Genomic DNA, 24,495 nt, shown 5'->3' on the forward strand with positions numbered 1-24,495 from the left:
CGTCTAGGAAGAGAAAGGACTCCACCTTAACCACGGGGCTATTGTCCCCCCATAGGGTTGTGGCTATGCTATTGTCCCCCCATAGGGTTGTGGCTATTGTTCCCACACCTTAGGTTAAAGAGGATTCCTTTTAATGTGTGCACACACCCCTTAGGTTAAAGAGGATTCCTTTTAATGTGTGCACACACCCCTTAGGTTAAAGAGGATTCCTTTTAATGTGTGCACACACACACACTCTTATATAAGAGCCCTCATAAATGAAAGATTGTTGTAGTATTAACCAAGTAGCCCGGGGGCAGCATCAGCATCATCATCATCATCATCATCAGTCCAAGAAGAAGGTAGCCATGGGGATATCTGGATCAAAGCTGGAAAAGGCGTTGGGCGATCAGTTTCCCGAAGGGGAGCGCTACTTCGGGCTTGAGAACTTCGGAAACACCTGCTACTGCAATAGCGTCCTGCAGGTAATTCCGGCAATCTTTTTTGGCCTTGCCCCCATTTTTTCTCACCCTTGATGCCCTCTGGAGCTTATGTTGATCATGCGCTTTGTACACACTAAATTAGGCGCTTGAAAATCCGTAACTGCCTTGGCATTTGTCTGTCTCTTTGATGGACGGAACGGTCCGTCTCTACACACACACACACACACACACACACACACACACACACACACACAAAAAACAGTAATACTTGTGTGTGTGTGAGAGAGAGAGAGAGAGAGAGAGAGAGAGAGAGAGAGAGAGAGATTGTATGAGATTCTCAACACAGCCTATGAGATCCAATCATTCAAGTAGATGTTTCATGGTCAATGGATGCAAACCCTAGTGTCCAGCTATGTGTAGATGTTGTGTGTCCTGTAAGTACTCCTCGTTGATGTAGCTCTTCCTTGGTAAAGGCAGCAGTGATGATAGTCTTACCCTTTTGTGAAAGAAGTGTAGGAATATGAACACATCCCTGAGCATGTAAGGGGAACATGTGTGCAGATAGTAGCAAAAGCTGGACATTTTGAAAAAGTATGCTGCTCAATCTCTACACCCCCACGGATGATGGGAGCCTAATTGGATGGCAGCAATTGTGCAGATTGCTGCGTACTGTGGCACTGGCTCTATAAAATAGCGGGGTGCTCGATAACCTCTTTCCGCAAAAAGGAGGAGCGTTTGTATGTGTGAAGTGTAGTGGGGGTCCCTTGATCATTTTTCCTTTCCAATATAATCAATGCCACTAGAGAAATGCTTTATTGATAAGCAGGTCCTTTGAGGGATCAGTTCATGGCATAGAGGTTTGGACATCCCATCTGGCAAACCATTGTTTGTTATCCATCATCCACTCAGAATTTAGGAGCTTCCTTCTATGTGTCTTTTGGACCTTGCAGTTGCCTTCCTGTGCAATCTTTGACTACATTGCCAACGACACATGTTGGAGCTTGATTATGTATTAAGTTAGCCTTAGCATTCCAAGTTCTACATCCACTATTGGGCATTGATGACGTTGGTGGGGATGTTGTAGTATCTAGTCCATACTATGCATGTGTTAAAGTGAGTATCTCATGTGGAAACGAGTCGTAACTAAGTGAGTCGGCCATTTCCATTGTGAGGGTATATATACCCATGCCCACCCATTGTAATATTCAACTATTCATTGCTAATACACGTCAAGCGTTGTTCGCCAACCTCTCTCTCTCTCTCTCTCTCTCTCTCTCTGCGTCAACTTCTCTCTCGCTCACTGCCTGTGTAAAGCTTCCGCTGCACCAACTCTGACATGGTATCAGAGCTGAGTGCTCGTTGATTCTTGGGCACACGGAGGAGTTGGAGAAGGTGGCTGCTGCAGCGACGGAGGTGGCGCAGGAAGTGAGGCTGGTGCAGTGACGTGGCGCACGTGTCAACAGCACATTGCGTGTTGAGCAGCAGCAGAACTGTGGCTTAAGAGCTCAGGCGCAGAGGGCGGCTTGCGGATCGTGTACAAGGTAGTGCTGGGCAGTGGGCTGCCGGTGGCCGTTCGATGGCTGGGTTAAGACGGTGCCCAGCGCTTCAAGGAGTTCGAGACGGAAGTTCAAGCCATCGCCCGCGTCCAGCACCCTAACGTCGTCAGGCGGCAGAGCAAGAGGAGGCCAGTGGCACCGCTCGTGCAGCAGGAGTGCAGCCGCAAGAGAACCGCCGGCTGGGAGAAGAGAAGGCGAAGGGAGGAGACGTGCGTTATCGAAGACCGGGTCGACTGAGAAGAGGTGGACGGAGTTTTCGAGATGGGACTCCCGTGTTCGAGCAAGGATGACAAACTGAATGGCGACAATTATGCGCATTGGAACTTGATCATGAGGCTATGGTTTAGCAGAAAAGGCTTATGGCACATTGTTGATGGCTCGGAGGAACGTCCCCGAAGGGATAGCAATCGGTTCACACGTCTTCAGGAGGAGGAGTTTCTCAAATCTCGTGGATTGGGATGCTCACAATGCGAAGGCGATGTCGGCGATTGCAGAATCTCTCACCAAGGAAATTTCCCCTGCCATTCAGACTTTAAAGACTGCCAAGGAAATGTGGTCAAAGCTTGCAGGAATGTTTGATCGAGACTCAACAATGCGAGCAGTAACCCTTCTCGGCCAGTTGTTTTCCATCAAGTTTGAAACCGGGACCTCTATGCAGTCACTTCTAATGAAGGCAAAGGTTATCCATGATCAGTTATCGGCTATGAATAGTGCATTAACTAGTACCCAGTTAGCTGCCTTGGTTCTTACGAAGTTGCCTGAGGAGTACGAGATGGTCTCGAGGGCATTACACTTACAAGTCACGAAGGAAAAGCTGGAATTTGATGATCTCAGCTCTTTTCTCATTGAGGAGGAAGCAGTGCTCATTTCCCAAGGCAAGATTCGGGTTTCGAAGGATGTAGAATCGGCACATGCTGCATCGGAATCCAATAAGAAGTCTAGGAGCCGTTGTTATAAGTGCGGAAAGCGAGGGCATTTGGCTCGGGATTGCAAATCCAAAGCTAAAGCTCAAGGCTCGACAAATGACAAAGGCAAAGGCAAAGCTGACGAGGATGACAGTGACAGTGATTCTAAGAGGGATGCTACGGCGTCTGCCGGTGTGGCGAGGACTACACTGGCACATGCTCTAGCATTCTAGCTTGGTGGATGGATGCTACCACGTGCTTCAGCCAGAGAGAGGCATGTGAGTGGCAGAGAGGGGCAGTCTGTGCTCCCGTTTTGGTGATTTGGACCCGTGTGTCGGAGTTCAAGGCACATGCATCTGGCATGGAACAGCTTGACAAATCTATGGAGGTGATGTGTTCGTAGTTCATTGGTAGTAGACTATGGATGGGATGAGTTCCTGGTTCATTGTGTAGCAGAATTTTGGGCGTCGTGTGTGACAGTTCAAGCATTCAGAGATTTTTGGACGTGATGTGCTCTCAATTCAACGAATGGGGGATCATGGATGTGGAGTTGTCTGCAATTCATTATTCTATGTGGCAGCTAAAGCTCAAGATGGCATTTTCTTGAGGAGACAGGTTGTTTGGTGCATTTTCCGAGGTGTATTCGGTATCCGGCCGGTACTGAGGTATCCATGGTTGCATCTACATCAGCTTGGTTTCTTCATCTATGTCCACTATGAGCTACAGAGAGGGTGTTAAAGTGAGTATCTCATGTGGAAACGAGTCGTAACTAAGTGAGTCGGCCATTTCCATTGTGAGGGTATATATACCCATGCCCACCCATTGTAATATTCAACTATTCATTGCTAATACACGTCAAGCGTTGTTCGCCAACCTCTCTCTCTCTCTCTCTGCGTCAACTTCTCTCTCGCTCACTGCCTGTGTAAAGCTTCCGCTGCACCAACTCTGACAGCATGATGGAGTTGATGGTTTATTGTCTTGTGGATGACTACCATGAGGTTATAAATTGCACTTTCTAGTCGATACCATGCATGATAGAGTTGATGGTTTATTGTCTTGTGGATGACTACCATGCGTGTGTGTGTGTGTGTGTGTGTGTGTGTGTGGGAGCATATATTGATACCAAGTTCTACAACCACTATTGGGCACTGATGATGTTAGTGGGGATGTTGTAGTATCTGGTCCATACTATGCATGATGGAGTTGACGGTTTATTGTCTTGTGGATGACTACCATGAGGTTATAAATTCCACTTTCTTATAAGGTGAATTTGGGCATGTTCTTGGATTCATCTAGGTATATCTTTATGCTGTATTAGCAGACATGCAGATTTCACTTTGTGAAGTTTTTGTCCAATTTGCAGCCAATTGATATTGTGTTAATTCTTTCCATCTTTAGTGGTGCATATGCCCTATCAACTACCTTTTTGTTGTAATAATTCTTTCTATTTGTCATGATTCTTGGTGCTAGGCTTCATTATTTCTGAGTTTGCCTTGTATCTCTGGAGCTCTGACAGAAACTCAGGACAGACCTTTGTACCCACACTTCCACTCCATAAAGTACAAGTGTGTCCCAATTACGCGTGTTATGAAATGCATAGTATGTGTATTTTCGTGCTTTTAACATATGCATCACTCATTTCCTCTATCTATGATTTGAAGGTACTTCTACACCCACCTACTTGGAAGTTGTTGGTCACCTCCACTTTGCTGATTTCACCAGCATTGTTTAAAGTTTGGTCTTTTGCTTGTTGACCACAAGGTCACAGTGTACACAAAATGTGTTTGTGTGTCTCCCCCCTATTTTTTTATAGACTAGTTTTCTTGATTTAAATTAAAAATTGATTTCTTGTTCTGTTAGTCACTCTTTTGTTTTTGAGAGAAGGAACAGAGCAAGGTACATAGCAAGGCCACAATCTCATGACTACTATACAAAAATCAGCAGTATGAGTGCATCAGCAGTATTATTAGAATAGTGAACAGCAGTATGAATACATCAGCTTCTTTCTACTGTGCCTTACACGGATCAAACTGTACCTCTTGAGTCAATTATACATGGGTCAAACTGTACTTTTTGAGTCAGCTAGATCTAATAGATACATAGAGACTTACATAGTTTTCGTGTTCTACAAGGTAGAATAAGCAGCAGGAGACAAGGAAATCTCTCAAAAGAGCTCAAGGGGATAAGCTGGCATGAGAGATTTCCTGTAGAAAACACTGACCAGCTTATCCCCTTGAATCCTAGTATATAATTTAAGACAAATCCTCTACATCTGTACAGTGAACGTCATCATCACAGAGATATCAAGAGCATGCGAGACCACTAACCAACAAGGGAATGTACCCAACACAAGTGTTCTCTGGCTCATAACCTAGTTCTCCCATTAATACACCCACTTCTTCCCCAAAAGGTTTATCTTATGTCAGCTCCAGCACTTTTGTAGGAGGATAATCCTCTGCACTTAGGGGGTTCTTTTAAGGCCCAAAGGCTTGTACTGCATGTCCTTTATCCTTGAGAGATGTTATCTCGTACTCCCACAAATCCCCATAATCTTGTGCTGATTCTCTTGTTCATTATCATCTCGCCCTCTTCTCCTCACTATTGTGTGGCTGCACTCTCTAGGCATTTGCTATCAATGTCCAGATGATCCCACTTAATACAGGCTGTTATTTTGATACTTGGGCTAAGGACTGGAGGTGGGTAAGTGGTACCCCTCTTCTTGGCCATTCTACTGCAGAGATGTACACATTATATTAGTAAACTATGACCTTGATTGTGTTCATGTCAACAAGGCCCACAGAGTCAATTCGAATACTAAATGTTGGTCTAATAGGTGACTAAGACTATGGAAATCCAAGCTACCAGCTCATGTTGTGTTCTTTTTATGGAAAGTGACAGTTGGTGCTCTGCCCTAGAGCTCTAGTTTGTTGGCCAGAAACATCTCACTTGAAGGATGTCCTAGGTGTTTAACAGCCATGGAGCTTTTCTGCATGGTCTCTGGAGTTGTCCTACATTGAGGAGATTCCGAGCTCAGTTATCAGGATAGGGCAAAAAGGTTTTGGGGGCTGCTTTGTCCTGGTCTTACTGGTTGCTGGGAAAAAGTGGGACCATCTGATGAAAGTAACTGTCTTTCTCTTTCATCAGATTCACCTGCCTACGGGAGATGGACTATGAGAAACTCTTATCTTTATTAAGTCCTCTTTACAAGGGCTGGACCCTGAAGCTGAAATATTCGTGATTAAGGCTCTGCAACTTTGTGCAACTGGATTGCTGGGCTTCTAAAACTATGTCCATTCTTGTGCAGAGGATCATTCAATAAAAGTCTGCAGCTGAAGATGGAGTTGGAGCTGACAATGGATAAAGCCTTGAATGGAGAAGTGGGTGAACTAATAACCCAGGTTACAAGCCATGTAGGGGTCTGTAGTGGAAAGCATGAATTCATTATACAAGTAGGTCCTTTTTATGGGAGAGACCCTCAGACCTCATTACATATTCTAAGCATATGCGAGATGTGATGCCACCACATATGCTAAATAAGATTCCACCACATATTCCAAGTATGATGCCACCACATATGCCAAATATGATGCCACCACATATACCTTTTAAGAGGCTGCTCCTACTCAAGAGACTTATACAAACTAGCGGTTGTTCACACACATCGGAACCGCTTTATTTAAGGCTTACATTCAGTGCTAGTTTACTCAACCACCTAGCACTTGTTTATTCCCACATTAATCACTATTAATAATTAACAGACATTCAATAGAGTAGCTTGCGCGCAAGCTTTGTCAAGCCTTGAAGTGCCAAACGTAGTGGTCAACATCTTTTCATCCCAGCAAAGGGTCATCCCATAGGTCATCCAGATGGCAAATACCCCTTTGTTCAGGCTTTTGCTAGCTTGTGACACATCTATGAGTATGCAAGGCACAACTTGACATCAAATAGTAGTCGACAGGTAGAGTCGGACAATGCAGAGGATGACGTGGCACAGTTGGGTACATGTGGTTGACATTGGTAATGCCGGCCAACTATGAGCATTGATGCGAATATATACGTGGGTAGCCAAATTGTCATATTCATCTGTTTTCCTCAGCGTTGTACTTCACAAAGCGCTAAGCTAGGAGTAAATTCCTAGTAGGTCACGGGGCTATGATTTGACGTCTTCATTCTTAGCCATATCTTGTACTTGAATTTATGCGCTGCAGCAAGTGCCACCTCTTTTGATACTGTGCATACAAAAGGCACAAGTTTGGACTCACACTGGAGCAAAGGGATCAATATGTGAAGGAAGGAAAGTGTTTTGCGTGTGGGAGCAAAGAGCATATGTTTAGAGAATGTCCTCAACGGAAGAAGAATGAAAGCAACAAGCAACCTAAAGTGAATGTGCATGCAGTTTCCGATGTGCAAGGGAATATTAGCCATGAAGGCAATGAAAGGGTGGTATACAAAGCTTGGGGCCAATCAAGGGTCAGCCCACTCTCTTTATGTTTGATGATTGTGCCATTCTGAACTGCCCGCCACTTGAATCACGATAGATTGCCATCTCAGCCGCCTTTGACGTTGTCATTTGCTCCATTTCACGTGTTGACCAGTAGGCAGTCCCAACATCATCATTGCTACTGTGTTTCTCAGCTAGCAGCCGCCCTAACTTTGCACCTTGCCATTGTCGTCTGCCTCCTCAGCTGATGTCCACTTTTGCATAATTCACTCTCCTCTGGCTACCACCCTTTGTAGTCAGCATTGACCGCTTTTTTTTTTTGGGCAAATACCATGGCTACAGCATGTTGCAACGTTTTTTGAGTATCTTCTTTAGCATTTTCTGGATTGTAGCTTGTACAACCTTCTCCAATATCAGCCATTGTGTTTATTACATAGCCTTGTGTTTTTGTGCGCCTAGATAGCCACGCCTTCTGCTGAATGGCGCTCCTCCACGCCATCAAAGATCCGATGCCTAGTCTCAAGTTTTTTTGCTCTTCAACTCCACTGGCCTTGCAACAACTTACTTACGTCATAAGGTATTCAGTGCTCATATCATAAGCTTTTTAACATAAAGTATCATGGAAGAACTCTTTTCTTCCCCCGGGTCCTCTGCACTGGCCACCATCGTGCCAAAAATGACTAAGGGGGGAATTTTCCTCAATCTTTAGTTTTTTTATGTTTCAGTGTTGGGTTCTCTGCCCGAGTAGTCCCCAAAATCTGAGTTATCTATTTTGGATCCTTTTGGATTTTGTAACGCCTTGTTTCTATAAAAGGCTCCTCTCCACCATCATTTCCTTTTTGCCCTTGCTTTGGGGGCCACGCGGGGCAGGGGGTTGTTTTGGTATGGCGATGTAGGCTATCTTTGTTCCCTGGGCAGGGCTTGACCTCTGAGTCTTTCGCCAAGACCATGCTTGTTGAGCCTCTGAGCCTTTTTGTCAGGACTATGGTCCTACGGAAGTCGAACCCTAGCATAAGTTAATAGCTTTTGGAGTCTCGAGAGTATTATTAGTGCTAGCGGGGTTCAGGGGTTAATGGGCGTTAGGGTTTGGTCGATGTGTGTACACATCTAAGTTAGCACGGCTCTTAAGTAAGATGGGCGGCCGGGCTAGGAGGTGTGGACACAGGCCAGGGTTTTGGTATAAAACCCAACGAGAAACCCTAACTCGTCATTTATATGGTTGGGAGGTGAACCGACTTCCACCCTCTCTTCTTCTCCACGCCTAGGCTATGGCGGCTTGAGGAAGACGCAGCCGTAGTGAAGGCGTTACACTGGTATCAGAGCCAGCGGCGACCGACGTGACCTGCACGAGAAAGAGCTCAACGCCGCAGCAAAAGAAACAAGCGCAGCCGCCGCCTGTATGGTGACCTACACGAGCGCAGCCGCAGCCTACGCGCGCCTGCGTGAACAGCCCACAGCGAGCGTCTCCGCCGCCTATCCGTCGACTGTACGGCCTCCACAGCGGACGCCTAAGGCGGCGACCAAGGCAGACCGGCAGTCCTCGAAGGCGATCGGTGAGCGATCGTTGGCGCGCCGTTGGCGAGCGCGCGAGAATTCTCCCTTACTTGAGTGGCACAAGGGGGAGGCTTCACCATCCAAGGAGTGGGGTTTTGAACCCACCACCTCAAGCTCCAAGGCAAGTGTGCTAGCCACTTCACCTTTTCACTTGTGTTGTTCTTCTCTTCAAAAGAGCTCTACTTATTCTTTCAAGGGAGGACACAAACTACAAGGAAAGTGACACAAACTACAAGGAAAGTGACCTTTTCACCTTCAACTTTCCTTCTTTCAATTTGTGAGAGGAGTTTTCTATGCTCCAAGTTTGGAAGTTTTTGGTGAACGGATCTTCAACGACATGCTACATGCAACACACTTTTTTGCATGCATGTGTTGGTTGACGACTCAAGTGGTGATTTCTTCTCGATTTCCGTGCATGCAAGAGGAATTCTTCTACGACGCTTCAATTGGAGTTCGCTTTTGAAGGTAATCCGTTCTCTATTTGTAAGCACGTGCATACCATGGCCTCAGCGGAACCGTCTCATGTTCACTTCGATTTTGAGAATGATATGCATGATGTTAGTGAGGCACACCCTTTGGGTGGTGGTGTGGGTGATTCGCGACAGGCCGTTGCGCCTGATCGGGATGACAACATGACCGATGCCGAAGGGGGTGCGAGTCCAATAGATGATTATGGTTTGGTAGACATGGTAGAGTTTGGGCGTCTCACTTCAAGGGTAGTTGCACTTGAGCGCACTATAACAAATGTCAATACCAATCTCACAAACATGAGCACGCTTTTTACTGAATTTATGGCACGTTTTGCAAGTGGATCGGCGGCAAGTGGAGGGCCTATTCCGATAGTTATGCCTCCTCTTGTTCCAAATCCTATAGTAGAATCTATTGCACCATCTGCAACGCAGGAAGGGGCTATGTTGAAAAACGTGAAGCCGCCTGTGTTTAAGGGAGAGGAGCGCGATCGTAACAAGGATGCGGTCCATACATTTTTACACAAGTGGACGGACTTGCATCGCTTACGCCGCACTCCCGCTGCTGTTATGGTCACTGAGACGAGTCTCACACTTGAAGGTAAAGCCTACAAGTGGTGGATGAGTCTACCTATTGAAACTCGCCCTAAGACTTGGGAGGAGTTTGCGGCAGCATTTAAAAAGGAGTTCTTACCGCAAAACGAGAAAGATCGGAGTTGGACAGCCTGGGACAAGTGCAAGACGGAAGGTCTTACACTTAATCAGTATGTGTCCAAATACCGTGAAGTCATTCTCAAGCTAGATGGTTTGGACGACTTTCAAAAGGTTCGTGGGTTTGTTAGAGGCCTTGATAAAGAATATCAGGCAAAGGTTAAAACCCAATATCCTAAAACTTTGGAAGCGGCTATCCAAAGTGCCCTTATCTTTGATGACACCATGGATAAGAAGGGCATGGATAGACCGGCCAAATTCAATGGCTCGCAATTTAATGCTAATAAGCGTAAACTTGCCAGCAATTCTACTGAAAACACAAAGAAGTCTAAAGGGTCAAGTGGTCCGTTGTCTCCACAACACTTTGAACGGGCCAAGAAGGAGAAACTATGTTATCATTGCTTAGGTAGTGATCATGAGAAGAAAAATTGTCCACAGTTGCCTCGCAAGAATAAGGATAAGGAGAAGGTCAAGGAGAAGGCTGTACACATGGTGCAAACACTTTCCTTGGATGCTGATCCTAAGTATTCTGCGGTAGAGGTTTCGCACACTGCCGAGATGCATGAGTGTAATCTCACTGCATCTATGTGGCAAGAGACAGTTGGACCACATGATTTGGTCCGTATGCATGGCTCCATTTATGGTCATCGAGTACAGTGTAACGCCTCCGCTACGGCTGCGTCTTCCTCAAGCCGCCATAGCCTAGGCGTGGAGAAGAAGAGAGGGTGGAAGTCGGTTCACCTCCCAACCATATAATGACGAGTTAGGGTTTCTCGTTGGGTTTTATACCAAAACCCTGGCTTGTGTCCACACCTCCTAGCCCGGCCGCCCATCTTACTTAAGAGCCGTGCTAACTTAGATGTGTACGCACATCGACCAAACCCTAACGCCCATTAACCCCTGAACCCTGCTAGCACTAATAATACTCTCGAGACTCCGAAAGCTATTAACTTATGCTAGGGTTCGACTTCCGTAGGACCATAGTCCTGACACTTTTGTTGCAAGCTCACTGGCCTCGGAGCCATGCTTACCAGCATCTGAGTTTGAAGCGCTGGGACTGAAAGAAAGTGAAGCAAATAGAAAACATAGATGTAGGCCCAGGTACAAGACTTGTAAATGATGGAAATTGATGTTTATTGCTGAAAAGTGAGCACGAGGGAAGCCCATAGGTGCCGTACAATGGTAAGAAGTAGAAGCAGCTGCTAATGACCTCAACAAGATGCAAAAGAATGAGATGAAATGGGGATTAGTCCTTATATACTCCCCCAAAGTGCTTGTTGGCCAGTTGTAGCAAGCCGATAGCAGACCAGTAGCATAAAATGCTAAAAAATACCTAAAAATGGTAGAAAAATGCCGAGTAATATCTGCTAAAATATACCAATGGAGGGTCTCATAAAATGACCAGTACAAGCATGAAAAGGTGATGTAGACCCTCTGGAGATGATATAATCCAACACCTCCTCTTTAGTGCCAGAGTCCAATACTAGCACGTTGAAGTAACACCTCCATAGTAGCTCTCGGAAGTGTTTTGGTGAAGAGATTGGCCACATTGTCCTTGGTAGAATAGTAGGCTAGTTGAAGAAGTCCCAACTCGATTCAGTTACGTACAAAATGATAATGCACTTTAATATGCTTGGATCGTCCGTGTATCACAGGATTCTGAGCTAGAGCAATAGCACTTTGAGAATCCGAGAAGATAGTAACCGGGGAAGTGTCGGCACAACACAAATGCTCTAGAATCTGATGAATCCAAAGTGCCTCAGTGGAGGAGAGAAGGTAGGATTTATACTCAGCCTCGGTGGAAGAAGCAGAAACAGTCCTTTGATTTTGAGACTTCCAAGAAACCAATCTAGAACCACGCATGAAGCAATATCGAGATGTAGACCTCCGAGTATCAATACAACTTGCCCAAACAGAATTTGTGAAGCCAACCAAATCAGCACCACTGGAGTAGGTGATGCCATAATCTGAAGTACCTCGAAGATAATGAAGAACTCTCAAAGTTGCTTGCCAAGGAGACCTTCGAGCGGTTGATGAGAACTGGCTGAGGACACTCGTAGCATAGGAGATGTCCGGACGGGTGTTGGCAAGGTAAAGCAATGAGCCAACAATCTGTCGGTATTCTGTGGAATCCACCAAGGGTGTATCATCCTCCTTGGATAACTTGGCATTGGGATCCATGAGACAAGAGAGAGGTGTACAATCTGACAACCCATAAAGTGAGAGCAGCTTCTTCAGATACTTCTGCTGAGAAATGAAGATACAGTCATCTTTCTGCCAAACCTCCAGCGCCAAAAAATAATGTAGAAGGCCAAGATCAGTCATCTCAAATGTCTCTGAAAGCTTGGACTGAACCAGTGTAACCAACCCAGTATCTGAGCCAGAAAGAATGAGGTCATCAACATACAAAACAATGATAAATATCTCTATCAGAAAGAAGCACATAGATGTTGGTGTCAGCATATGCCCTCTCAAAGCCAAGAGATAACAAGAAGGCATCAATCTTATGATACCAGGCATGGGGTGCCTGTTTGAGACCATAAAGAGCCTTTTGTAGAAGATACACATGGGTGTCTTGTCCCTGAATCACAAAACGAGGAGGCTGCACAACATAAACTTCCTCGTTTAAATCTCCATTCAAAAAAGCAGATTTGACATTCATCTGGAACACGGGCCATCTGAAGTGTGCAGCCAGAGCCAAAACAATCTTGATGCTGGTATACCTGGCTGTAGGAGCAAATGTCTCATTAAAGTCTTCACCTGCCTTCTGAGCATAGCCTCGAGCAACAAGGCGGGCTTTGTACTTGTCCAAAGTACCATCTGGATGAAACTTGACTTTGAAAATCCATTTCACATCAATAACACGACAATGTAAAGACTGTTGCACCAAATACCAAGTGTTATTTCTCTCAATAGAGACCATCTCTGTTTCCATGGCTTGCCGCCATTGCGGATGTGAAAGAGCCTCCTCTGGACTCTCAGGCTCATCGATCTCTTGGAGAGAACTCATGAGAGCATAATTCACTATGTGATGAGATGTGGAAGCCCGAGATGAACGGCGAGGTCCAGGGGTGATGTTAGAGATCTGGTTATGGAGCTGTGCATCAGTGAGACCAGAATCTCTAAAGAGTTGCTAAACCAACCGAGGTAGGCCAGCCTTCCTCTCAAAGCATGAAGAAGAAGATCCAGTTGCAGTAGAGGACTCATCCGATGCTGCTGGAAGTGGTGATAAAGTAAGCATTGGTGAGGATAATCCTGGAGTCAAAGCCGGACTCGTAGAGAGACTGGGATCTGCAGAAGCTGGTGCAACAAGAATGGGTGGCTATAAAGTAGCAGTTGGCACCAGGATTGCAGCAGGGAAGGAGGAGGAGGAGGAGGAGATGGACGTGGAAGAGGTATAAGATCACTAGTGTTGGGTTTTATGCTGTGTATGCACCCAGAGGAGTGCTAGTGATCATCAGTAGGTTACTGGGGCACTTTTTACTTCAGTTAGTGGAGGTTTTTTCCCCCAGTTTAGTTCATTTTCACTTATATGCAGTTTATAAGTGTTTTGGTCCACCCGGCACATTTATGGCCGGTCATGTGAACACTTATCCTTTAGGGGTCACTATCATGTGGCTTGTACTTTATATTTTTCATTCATTGAGATATCTATAGCAGTCGTGTTCACTCCCTGCTGGTTTTCTATGCTTGTTTTCTTTCTGTAAACCCTAACCCTAACCCTGTTTAGGTCTTCAATTGGTATCAGAGCCAAGAAGCTTGCTCCTGCCCTGCCCGTACACAACCAGTACACTTGTTGCTGCTGCCCGTACAGCATACACACATTCAGTCAAGCGCCGGCCTCTGCTGCTGCACGTACTTCTGAGCGCCGTACTCCTGAGCTCCGTACAGTTTCTGTACAGTCCGTACAACTGTACCTGTCCGTACCAGTTCGCCGACTGCAGCTAACAGTACCCGTACTGTACTGCAGCTCCTGTTCCAGTCAGCGCCGCCTTCAACTACACAGTGCGCCGCCTTCAGCTACACCTGTCAGCGCTGCCGTACAGCAGCTTCCGTACCTGACAGCGCCGTCGCACTGTACCAGCCGGTTAACAGTCAGCACCGCCGACTGTAACTGTCAGCGCCGACTGTTCTTCTCACTGCCGACTTCAGTTGGTACTGTACCTGGCGACTGTACTTGGCGACTGTACTTGGCGACTGAACCTGCGCATGCTGTGTACTTGCTTCAGTACCCGACTGTACCTGCTTGGACTGTACCTGCTTCGACTGTACCTGCTGTGCGACTTCCAGATCTGCAGAGTACCCATACGCACTGTTCAGTACAGTGCTCTGTCTGAAAGTACATCCGTCGTACTTTCACCGTACCTGCAATCTGCTCCGTACAGTACACTGTACCTGCACAGTACAACAGTCATTTGCGTTGAAATCTCAACTCTGGTAAGCAGTACAAGTCTTGAATATTGGGCATTTTTATTTTCTCTGTGAAAATATACAGGCACAACAGGCAGATTTTCTAGCAAGGAAATATACAGGTTTTTTGCACAGTTTGGGTGCAGCAAATTTTGGGGCATTTTGGCATTGTGTACGCCATTTGCTGCTCTACTCAGTCATTGGTGCATTAAGCTGCACATTCAGAGGATTGAGAGTGCAGGCAGATTTGGGTAAACTGTATTCAGTGGAGTACAGTTGTTATCAGGGTTTTTGCTTTTGGGTTTTTTGGTAAACAGGTACAACATTGTGCGTAAAGCATAATGGCAAATCAACAGCAAAGTGATGTATTCACATATTTGTCTAAGGAAGACAAATTGGATGGCACGAACTACTCCTTGTGGAGTTTTATGCTGAAAAATGTGCTTGTGGCAAAAGGTCTTTGGGATTTTGTTAGTGGTGATGAACCACGTCCAGGTCCATTGGCTCCAGAGACTCCTCCCCAAGGGGGTGCTCGTGGACGAGGACAACAGGTACAGGCTCCAGGACAGCCATTGCCTGTTCAGAGAACAAATGCTCAAAAGACATGGGATGCCAGGGATGCACAAGCGTTGTCACTCATTGCATTGTCAGTTCAGAGGTCCATTATACCTCATATTCGTTCAGCTGGCACTTCACAGAATGCATGGGTGACTTTGGAGCAAATGTATGCTGCTCGTAATGAGGCTAGGATCTCATTTTTGAAAAGAGAGCTGGAAAATCAGAAAATGAATGAAGGAGATGATATGTCTAGCCACTTGAACAAGCTGCAGGATTTGAGAGAGCAACTCATCAATGTGGATGAGATTATTCCTGAGACACAGCTTGTGTCCACCATCTTGCACTCTTTGCCAAGATCTTACTTGGCTTTCCATACCTCTTTGAACCTCAGCATGAGGAATGCTGTTGAACCCCTCAAGTATCAGGAACTTGTTGCTCTCTTACTACAAGAGGAGCAAATGAGGAAGAATATGAATATGAACACAAATGCTGAACAAGCATTTACTACAGGTCAAAAGGGGAAAGGGAAATCTCAGCCAAAGAGTGCAAATCAAAATTCAGGTGATGGTGGTTCTTCACAGGATACCAAGAAAAGTGATGGACAGCCCAAGAAGAAGGGCAAATGTCATTACTGTAAGAAGCCAGGTCACTACATAACGGAATGTAGGAAGAGGATTGCCAAAGAGAAGGCAAAGGAAGCTGGGATGTCTGTTAATGATGGTCCTAAAGCTCCTCCAGAGACTGCTTCTTTTGTTGAGGACAGGGATTACTGTTTCTATACATGCAGCTATGATGCCTCTTGGTCTTCACAGGCACTCAGTATGACAGAGCATGCATGTACTTGGTATTTTGATAGTGGTGCCTCAAAGCATATCACATCTCGCAGGGATTTGTTTAGTCATGTTAGCCCTGCCCCTGTTGGCAAAACTGTTCAGTGTGCCAACAATGCTTCATATCCAGTGTGTGGCATTGGGGAGATTCAGCTTACAGCCATTGATGGCTCCATTCTCCGCCTTACAGATGCCTTATATGTACCAGGGATAAAGAAGAATTTGTTGTCCATTTCTTCTTTAGCACATTGTGGAATGCAAGTCCACTTTGATGATAATAAATGCATGGTTAGAGACAAAGCAAATGCCTTGACCTTGATGCTTACTGGTACATTATGTCATGGACTTTATGAGTTGGATGCATTTCAGCCAGTGGATCAGTCTGCTTATCATGCATTCACTCTTACTCCAGCTATGGTTGATGCGGAGTTATGGCATGCTCGCATGGGGCATGTAAATTTTGGTAGTCTTATGCTTATGCAGCGACATAATATGTTTACAGATCTACCTCTCATGGAGAAGCCTCCAGATCACATTTGTGAAGGATGTATTTTGGGAAAAATGCACAGGTTTTCCTTCCCACGTGATCAGGCTCTAAGAGCAACTAAAAAGTTGCAACTTATACACAGTGATCTTTGTGGTCCCATGCAGACGAAGTCATTAGGTGGTTGCTTTTATTTTGCAACATTTATTGATGACTTCTCTCGTATATGCTGGGTCTATCCTTTGACACAGAAATCACAGGTATATGATGCATTTTTGGCCTTTGTAGCACTTGCTGAGACAGAGTCAGGATGCAAGGTGAAGACTCTCCGTTCTGACCGAGGGGGGGAATATATGTCACATGTGCTGAATTCCTTTCTTGGGAGTAGAGGTATAAAACATCAGTATACTACTCCTTACACTCCACAGCAGAATGGGGTTGCAGAAAGGAAAAATCGGTCACTCATGGAGATGGCCAGATGTATGCTAAAGGCAAAAAGACTACCACATATCTTTTGGGTGGAAGCAGTAATGTGTGCTTGTCATATTTTGAATCGATGTCCCACAAAGGCATTGGTTTCTATTACTCCTTTTGAGGCTTGGCATGGCCGCAAGCCTTCTGTATCGCATTTTCGTATCTTTGGGTGCCTTGCATATGCACACATACCCAAAGAGTTGAGGAGGAAGCTTGATGATAAAGCCACAAAATGCATTTTTGTTGGGTATAGCCGTGAAAGCAAGGGCTACAGGTTATATGACCCACTATCCAGGAAGATATTTATCAGCCGGGATGTGATTTTTGATGAAAAATCAGAATTATCCATGGCTGGTTATGAGGCAAATCAGGCTGAAAATGATGTATTTGAAGGTCTTCTACCCATGGAGTTTCATTCCACAGTTGGTGATCCAACTCATGAGGGTAATGGACAGCCAGCAAATGATGTAGGTGGTGCAGAAATTCTGCAGCCAAATGAGCCAGAAGCTGAACCAAATATGGGACAGCAGGCACCACAGGTCAGACATATACCTAGATGGTATTTGAGGACACTACAGGACAGCCATTTAGAGGGTCCTCTTGCTGGTCGTACTCGTAGGGAGACAAGGACCAATGAGCATGCACACATCATAGATTTGAATCTGGTTATGGCAGCCAGTTTACAGGATGATGATGAGCCTGATTCATTTGTGGATGCACGAGATAATGTGCATTGGAACAAAGCCATGCAGGATGAGATTGATTCTATTAAAAAGAATCAAACATGGGATTTGGTTGATCTGCCCAAAGGCAAGAAAGCCATTGGTACTAAATGGGTCTACAAGTTGAAAAGACATGCAGATGGATCCATTGACAGGTACAAAGCCCGTCTAGTTGCAAAGGGCTATGCACAGAAGAAGGGCATTGATTATGAGGAGACATTTGCTCCTACATCCCGTATGTCGACACTTAGGTGTGTCATTGCATTGGCTGCACATCGTGGTTGGGTTGTTCATCAGTTGGACATAAAGACTGCATTCCTACATGGGGACCTCGAGGAGGAAGTTTATGTATTTCAGCCCATGGGATTTGCAGAACATGGTCATGAGGGGAAAGTATGCAGGCTGAAAAAGGCCTTGTATGGTTTGAAACAAGCTCCACGAGCTTGGTATGCAAAAATAGATGCTTTTCTACTCACTCAGGGATTTGTGAACAGTCCATCAGAGACCACTTTGTATGTGAAGAAAGAAGAGACAGATCTGCTGGTCATCAGTCTTTATGTGGATGATCTCTTGCTCATGGGATCAAATGATGACAAAATTGCAGCATTTAAAGAGATACTGCAACAGACATTTGACATGTCTGACTTGGGCCTTGTACATTACTATTTGGGCATACAGTTTGTGCAGGATAACAGAGGCATTGGGTTGTTGCAATCACGTTATGTTGCTAAACTTCTGGAGAAGTTTAAATTTCAGGATTGCAGCCTATTAGTACTCCTATGGAGCCTGGGATGAAACTGTCACTACAAGATGACAGTGTTTCCTTTGATGCCACTACATATGCTCAGGCTGTTGGGTGCCTCATATACTTGTGTAATACAAGGCCAGATATTCAGTATGCAGTCTCTCAGTTGAGCAGATTCATGCACAGCCCACGGTTGTCACATTGGCAAGCTGTGAAGCGTGTATTCCGTTATTTGCAGGGTACCTTGTCTCTTGGGTTGCTTTATCCTGAGGGGGGTGACATGCAGTTACATGCTTACAGTGATTCAGATTGGGCTGGTGATTTTGATACCAGACATTCCACTAGTGGGAATTGTTTCTTCCTTGGCGCTTCATGCGTTTCTTGGCTAAGCAAGAAACAGACCACAGTGGCCACTTCATCTTGTGAGGCAGAGTACAGAGTAGCCTACACTACTACTGTTGAGTGTGTTTGGCTGCGTCGTCTTATGACTGATATGGATATTTCAGTGGAGGAGCCTACACCTATCTATACTGATAGTCAGAGTGCCATTGCTGTGGCCAGGAATCCTGTGTTTCATGCTCGCACGAAACACATTGAGATTCACTATCATTTTGTTCGGGAGAGACTCCAGGCAGGAGATATCAGTCTGATCTACTGTCCTACAGATCAGAATGTGGCAGACATCTTCACCAAGGCATTACCACGTCCGAAATTTGAAGCATTCCGCAATGCTTTGAATTTGTTTCCTTTTGGTGGATGATGTACAGTGATCACATATCACTCCAGGGGGGTTTGTTGGGTTTTATGCTGTGTATGCACCCAGAGGAGTGCTAGTGATCATCAGTAGGTTACTGGGGCACTTTTTACTTCAGTTAGTGGAGGTTTTTTCCCCCAGTTTAGTTCATTTTCACTTATATGCAGTTTATAAGTGTTTTGGTCCACCCGGCACATTTATGGCCGGTCATGTGAACACTTATCCTTTAGGGGTCACTATCATGTGGCTTGTACTTTATATTTTTCATTCATTGAGATATCTATAGCAGTCGTGTTCACTCCCTGCTGGTTTTCTATGCTTGTTTTCTTTCTGTAAACCCTAACCCTAACCCTGTTTAGGTCTTCAACTAGCATCTGCCGAGAATGGATCATCTAGAAAGTCAGAAGATGCATCAAGTGGAGAGGATCAATGCCAAACAAGCTCTCATCAAACCGAGCATCACGGGAAATGATGATGTCATCAACCTTCGTATCCCAAAAGCGGTACCCTTGGAACTTAGACTATAGCCTGTGAAGATGCTCTTTGACTTCGGTGGGAGTGTGGTCCTTTTCTTATCTAGGACATGCACATAAGCAACACAACCGCAAACACGTAGATGAGAAACATAAGGCTTGTGTCCTGTAAAAGCCTCCTCCGGAGTCATCCCCTCAACTGCTTTTGTGAGAGAGCGGTTAATGGATAAACTGAGGTAGCCACAGTTTCACCCAAGAAAGCAGGAGGAAGACTTGCATGATGCAACAAAGCACGAGCCATCTCTTTGATGGTCTGGTTCTTCCGTTCTACAACTCCATTTTGTTGAGGAGTGTAAGGAACTGTAGTCTGTCGATGAATGCCCTTCGAAGCAAGGAAGTCATCAAATGGTACAAACTCGCCACCATTATCAATCCGGAGGAATGAAACTCTATCTCTAGACTGATTTTCCACTGTCGTGATCCAAGTCTTGAAACTGGCAAAAGCATTTGACTTGCGAGCCCCCAAAAACATACCCAAACTTTGCGAGTGAAATCATCCACAAGAAGAAGAAAATATCGAGTCCCTCCAAGAGACTCGATCTCCATAGGTCCTGCAAGATCTGCATGTATAAGCTCCAGTCTTCGGGTTGCTTGATGAGTGGCCTCCTCTGGAAATGCATCTTGATGATGCTTGCCCATCATGTAGGATGAGGAGATGTGTGAGAGAGACTTGAGCTGAGGTAGTCTGCTGACAACCTGCTTAGAATGGAACTTCTGTAAGGCAGCAATGGGTTCATGACAGAAGCGAGAATGCCATAGAGAAGTATCTGTCTCAGAATCCAAAGCCATCAAGGGGAGAAAAGCTGATGAATATGGGAATGAGTGTGAGGGATTTGGGAAAAAAAATTGGTGATCTTGTAGAGACCCCCCATCATGGACTCCATTGGCAACAACTGAGAGAGTCTTCTTGTCGATTACTTTGATGACCTCATCATCAAAGTACACACCAAGTCCCTTTTGAGAAGATTTGTATACTGATAATAGATTTTTGGAAATCCATGGTACATGTAGAACATCATGTATGGTGGCAGAGGAACCCAAAGAAACATTACCAACATCGGTGACAGGAAGTGAAGAGTTGTCGCCGATGTGAACTGAAAAAGAAAGAAAGAAAGAAAGATATATTAAGCGTCTACTAAAGACCCAATGGGCCTATGAGACCAAAGTGATACAATAATGTCCATGGCATATCTCATCATGGAATGGAAAATAAAACAGAAAGAAAACATAAACATAGCTCTCTCACTGGGGTGATACAAAACTGTCCATGGAAACTCATCATGGAGTACTAAGAACATAGAAACATGAGAGCAACATCAACTCCGAGTAGATGGTATACCACTCTCCAAAATATCAAGCATGGGGCTGAAGAATATGGCCGAGAGGTCTCCCTTAGCTATGTCACGTGGAAAGGTAGCTTGATGGTGGTGGAGCGTGTCCTGGATATGGGGCTAATGAGGTGATTGTGGTCGACGGGGGGTTCGAGGGCGTTGGGCACGCTAGAGTGCAGAGGCTTGGTCCGAGATAACTCTTCTCGGGCGAGGTAGGTCTAGAGCAGCTCATGGGGGGTCCACAAGATCCACTATGTTGGTGTCCTCCACCTCTTGGCTCTGGAAGAAACTGGTGATGGTTGACTGGCGAGGGAGGGGGCGGGGCGGTTGGGGCCGAGGCTCTCTCAAGAAGGTGTCCCTGTGTCTGCGGAGCTCAAGCAAGAAGAGGCCCAGGCAACGTTGGTCCTGGAAGTCCTCCAAGATATGGGCCTGATTGTTTATATGGGTAAAAGCACCACTATCACCAACCCATTCCACCGCATCAGGTGTGTTCCTAACCTCTTCAGGATCCGTGATCACGAGGAGTGAATCTTGTGAAGAAGTGGATGAATCTGTGACTACCATGTATGCAACTTTGGCAGATCCCTCCTTTGAAACTTTGCCTTTATCTTTGGTGTTGTCCTTGTCAGATGCTTTAGAAGCATCTTGGGCTTTATACTTGGCTTTGGTTGCTCGAGAATAATCATGACGAGCAAAGCAACGAGCCTCAGTATGATCTGACCTGGCACAATAATCACATTCATTGCTTTTGTCCTTGGATTCCTTAGAATCCGGTTCACCCTTGTCTTTGCCTTTGTTTTTGTTGTTGTTGTTGTTGTTGTTGTTGTTGTTGTTGATGTTCCCTTTTCCGCCTTTGCCTTTGCCCTTGTCAGAGGCTACAAAAGCAGACTCTGACTTGCCTTTTCTGCGAAGCATGCACTTGTCGTGGACATAGTTGTTTCTCATACTGGTACAAAGTGGTTCGTATGGTACGATACCGTACGATATCGTACGGTACGATAATGCAAGTTACCGTTTTTCTGGTTGTTTATAACCGTTTGAACTGCCCGTTTATGATCGTTTGCTGCGCCGTTTTATGACCGTTTTCCTGCCTTTTTTTGGCCGTTTTGTTTGCCTTATGCTGGGCCAAGTCTTTGGCACTTGCCTATGCCATGGGCCATGGCCCATACTTATAAAATGCCCACCCCCCAAGCTTCCCTCAATGCTCACAATGCACATCAATGATCATACATGAGCCTTGAGCTTTGATTCTTGAAGCTCTACTATCTCTCTCTCTCTCTCTCTCTCTCTCTCTCTCTTTCTTTCTCGAGTCTCAACTATCAAGCCCCTCTCTCTCTCTCTCTCTCTCTCTCTCTCAACTCTCAAGCCACTCTCTCCCCTCTCTCTCAAGCATCTCTCTCTCTCAAGAGTCAAGGACTCAAGCCTCTCACACTCTCATTTTCTCAAGCCTCTCTCTCTCTCTCTCTCTCTCTCTCTCTCTCTCAAGCCTATCCATCTCTTCTAACTTCTAAGCTCTCCTTGTCTCTCTATTACAATGACGAGGGAGAAGAATGAAGCCTTCAATGTGCATGCTATCCATGTAGAGAAAGCCAATGGAAAGTCCAAGTCATATAGGTGGACTCGTAAGTATTGTGGCAAACAATACACAAGTGGAGTTACTAGGCTTCTCCAACATCTCGGAAAGGTGGGGGGGGCAAGTTGCGCCATGCAAGGAAGTCCCCCTTGCTATATGTGATGAGATCTTCAACAAGATCAAGGGTGGTTTGGGTGCTTACCGTGATAGTGGTAGAAGCTCAAGGGCAGATGATGAGGTCATTTCCCCGCCTTGTGATACATCCTCCCCGGCCGCCTCTGTCGGTGCCGCCTCCGCCTCCTCAAAGAGACAAAGGCTTGAGTCTCCCATGAGGCAAGCCACTCTAGCCTGAGCCACCGGGGTTGTCTCTTCTTCTATATCACATCTCTGAGAACGGCAACGGTTAACGGATATAGAGATTGCACGCACCATTATTGAGTGCAATCTCTCATTCCATGTGCTCAAGGTAGACCCAACGGAAGTCAATGGTGAAAGCCATTGCAAATGTGGGCCCATGTGAAGGATGGATCGGCGTCTCCTATCATGACATGCACACGAAGAGGCTTGTGGATGAGAGGGAGAGAATCGATGGATCTCTCAATCCGGTGCGGGCGGCATGGTCCAGGTATGGGTGTAGCATCCTCTCCGACGGATGGAGTGACCGGAAGAAGAGAGGCATCGTCAACATACTTTTCTCTTGCCCTCTTAGCACATACTTTGTGAGGGGCGTGGATTCCGGAAAGGCGGGGAGGAAAACATCGGGCGCATTCATATATCGCCATATTAAGCAAGCCATCATGGAGGTAAGTTTCAAATTGCACTCAAGTGTTTAAAGTTTAAAGTTTAGGCTTTAGTATATGTGATATGTGGCTATGTCATGACTCAAGTCTCATATTGCATACACTCATTGCATACATTCATGCGCATTGTGACATGTAGGTTGGATCGGAGAACGTGGTGCAAGTCCGACAATGCTTCAAATTGCCGTCGGATGGGGAAATTGCTCGAGGAGGACTATCCCTCCATAGTATGGACTTCTTGTGCCTCCTATTGCGTTGACTTGCTCATAGAGGATATTAGCAAGTTAGTGTGGATGAAGGAAGTAATGATTGAAGCTATCTCTATTGTCACCCAAAACATGTGTCAATTGTGTGGTTGCTCTTTCTACAGACATCGCATGGCTGCTGTGTGCTTTTCATATGGTACTCTTTCTTTGTATAACCCTGATTATTACACTTCGTGCACCAGACGTCCGGTCTTAGTTTGGATCTTGCGTGTCCTCTAGCAAGCTTGGCTAGGGCGGCCTTTAGTTCTCCTTGAACATTCACTGCCTGCTTCTTGCCTTTCTTCTTCCGGGGCTTCCTCTCTTAGGTATCAGACTCTTGACTGGAATCAGATTTTGAGGTGTCTCCTCGAGAATCCGACTCGGAAGTTCCTTCCTTCCTTGTCCTTTCTTTTGTTGTTCTTTTTCTTCTTGGGGTCTTTGCTTGTCTGCTTCAAGATCCCCTCAGCTCTGGTTGCTTTCACCACCGCTTGTTCAAAGGTGAGGGTCTCCAGATAATATGAGGCCACCGCCGTCGAGAGCTTTTCAATTAGTCCTCTCACGAACGATTGACTCAGTGTGGTTGGGGAAGGTTTGTTGGGCTGATGTAGACGCATTAGCAGTGCTCGGAATTCTGTGGCATAAGTCTCTGTTGGCCTCTTCTTCTAAGTCAGCCTTTGCAGCTTCTCCAATACTTCTGTGATGGTCTTGTCTCTCTTGAATCTTTTCAGGAAAGCTTTCTTTAATTCTTCAAACGTTTGGAAGTGCTCCAGACCATATTGTGCATACCAGCTGGTGGCTTTGCCACTCAGAGTTGTTGCAAAGTACTCTACTCAGAGTTGTTGCAAAGTACTCTGTCTTTTGCAACAATGGAGCTCGGTGGGCCAAGAATGTGGTCTCGAAGGCGAAGATGTGAGCATTTGGATCTTCCTCACTCTTGTCCTTGAACTTTGGGTATTTGAGACACATCCTTCCCACACTCT

The 24,495-nt window shown here is 45.6% G+C and overlaps 1 protein-coding gene across 1 annotated transcript in view; it reads left to right on the forward strand.

Annotated features, from left to right (window-relative positions):
• The first annotated feature begins 213 nt into the window (after positions 1-213).
• The window catches only part of LOC147632793 (ubiquitin carboxyl-terminal hydrolase 3-like), a 37,613-nt gene continuing 13,331 nt past the window's right edge, over positions 214-24,495 (forward strand). The window contains exon 1 of the mRNA XM_086807667.1: positions 214-464. Coding sequence (XP_086663793.1) covers positions 258-464 — 207 coding nt within the window. The 5' untranslated portion in view covers positions 214-257. The remainder of the gene's footprint in view (positions 465-24,495) is intronic.

This window comes from Cibotium barometz, chromosome 13 (genome assembly GCF_041138505.1).
Source record: "Cibotium barometz isolate CiBa-2024 chromosome 13, ASM4113850v1, whole genome shotgun sequence".
Lineage (NCBI taxonomy): Eukaryota > Viridiplantae > Streptophyta > Polypodiopsida > Cyatheales > Cibotiaceae > Cibotium > Cibotium barometz.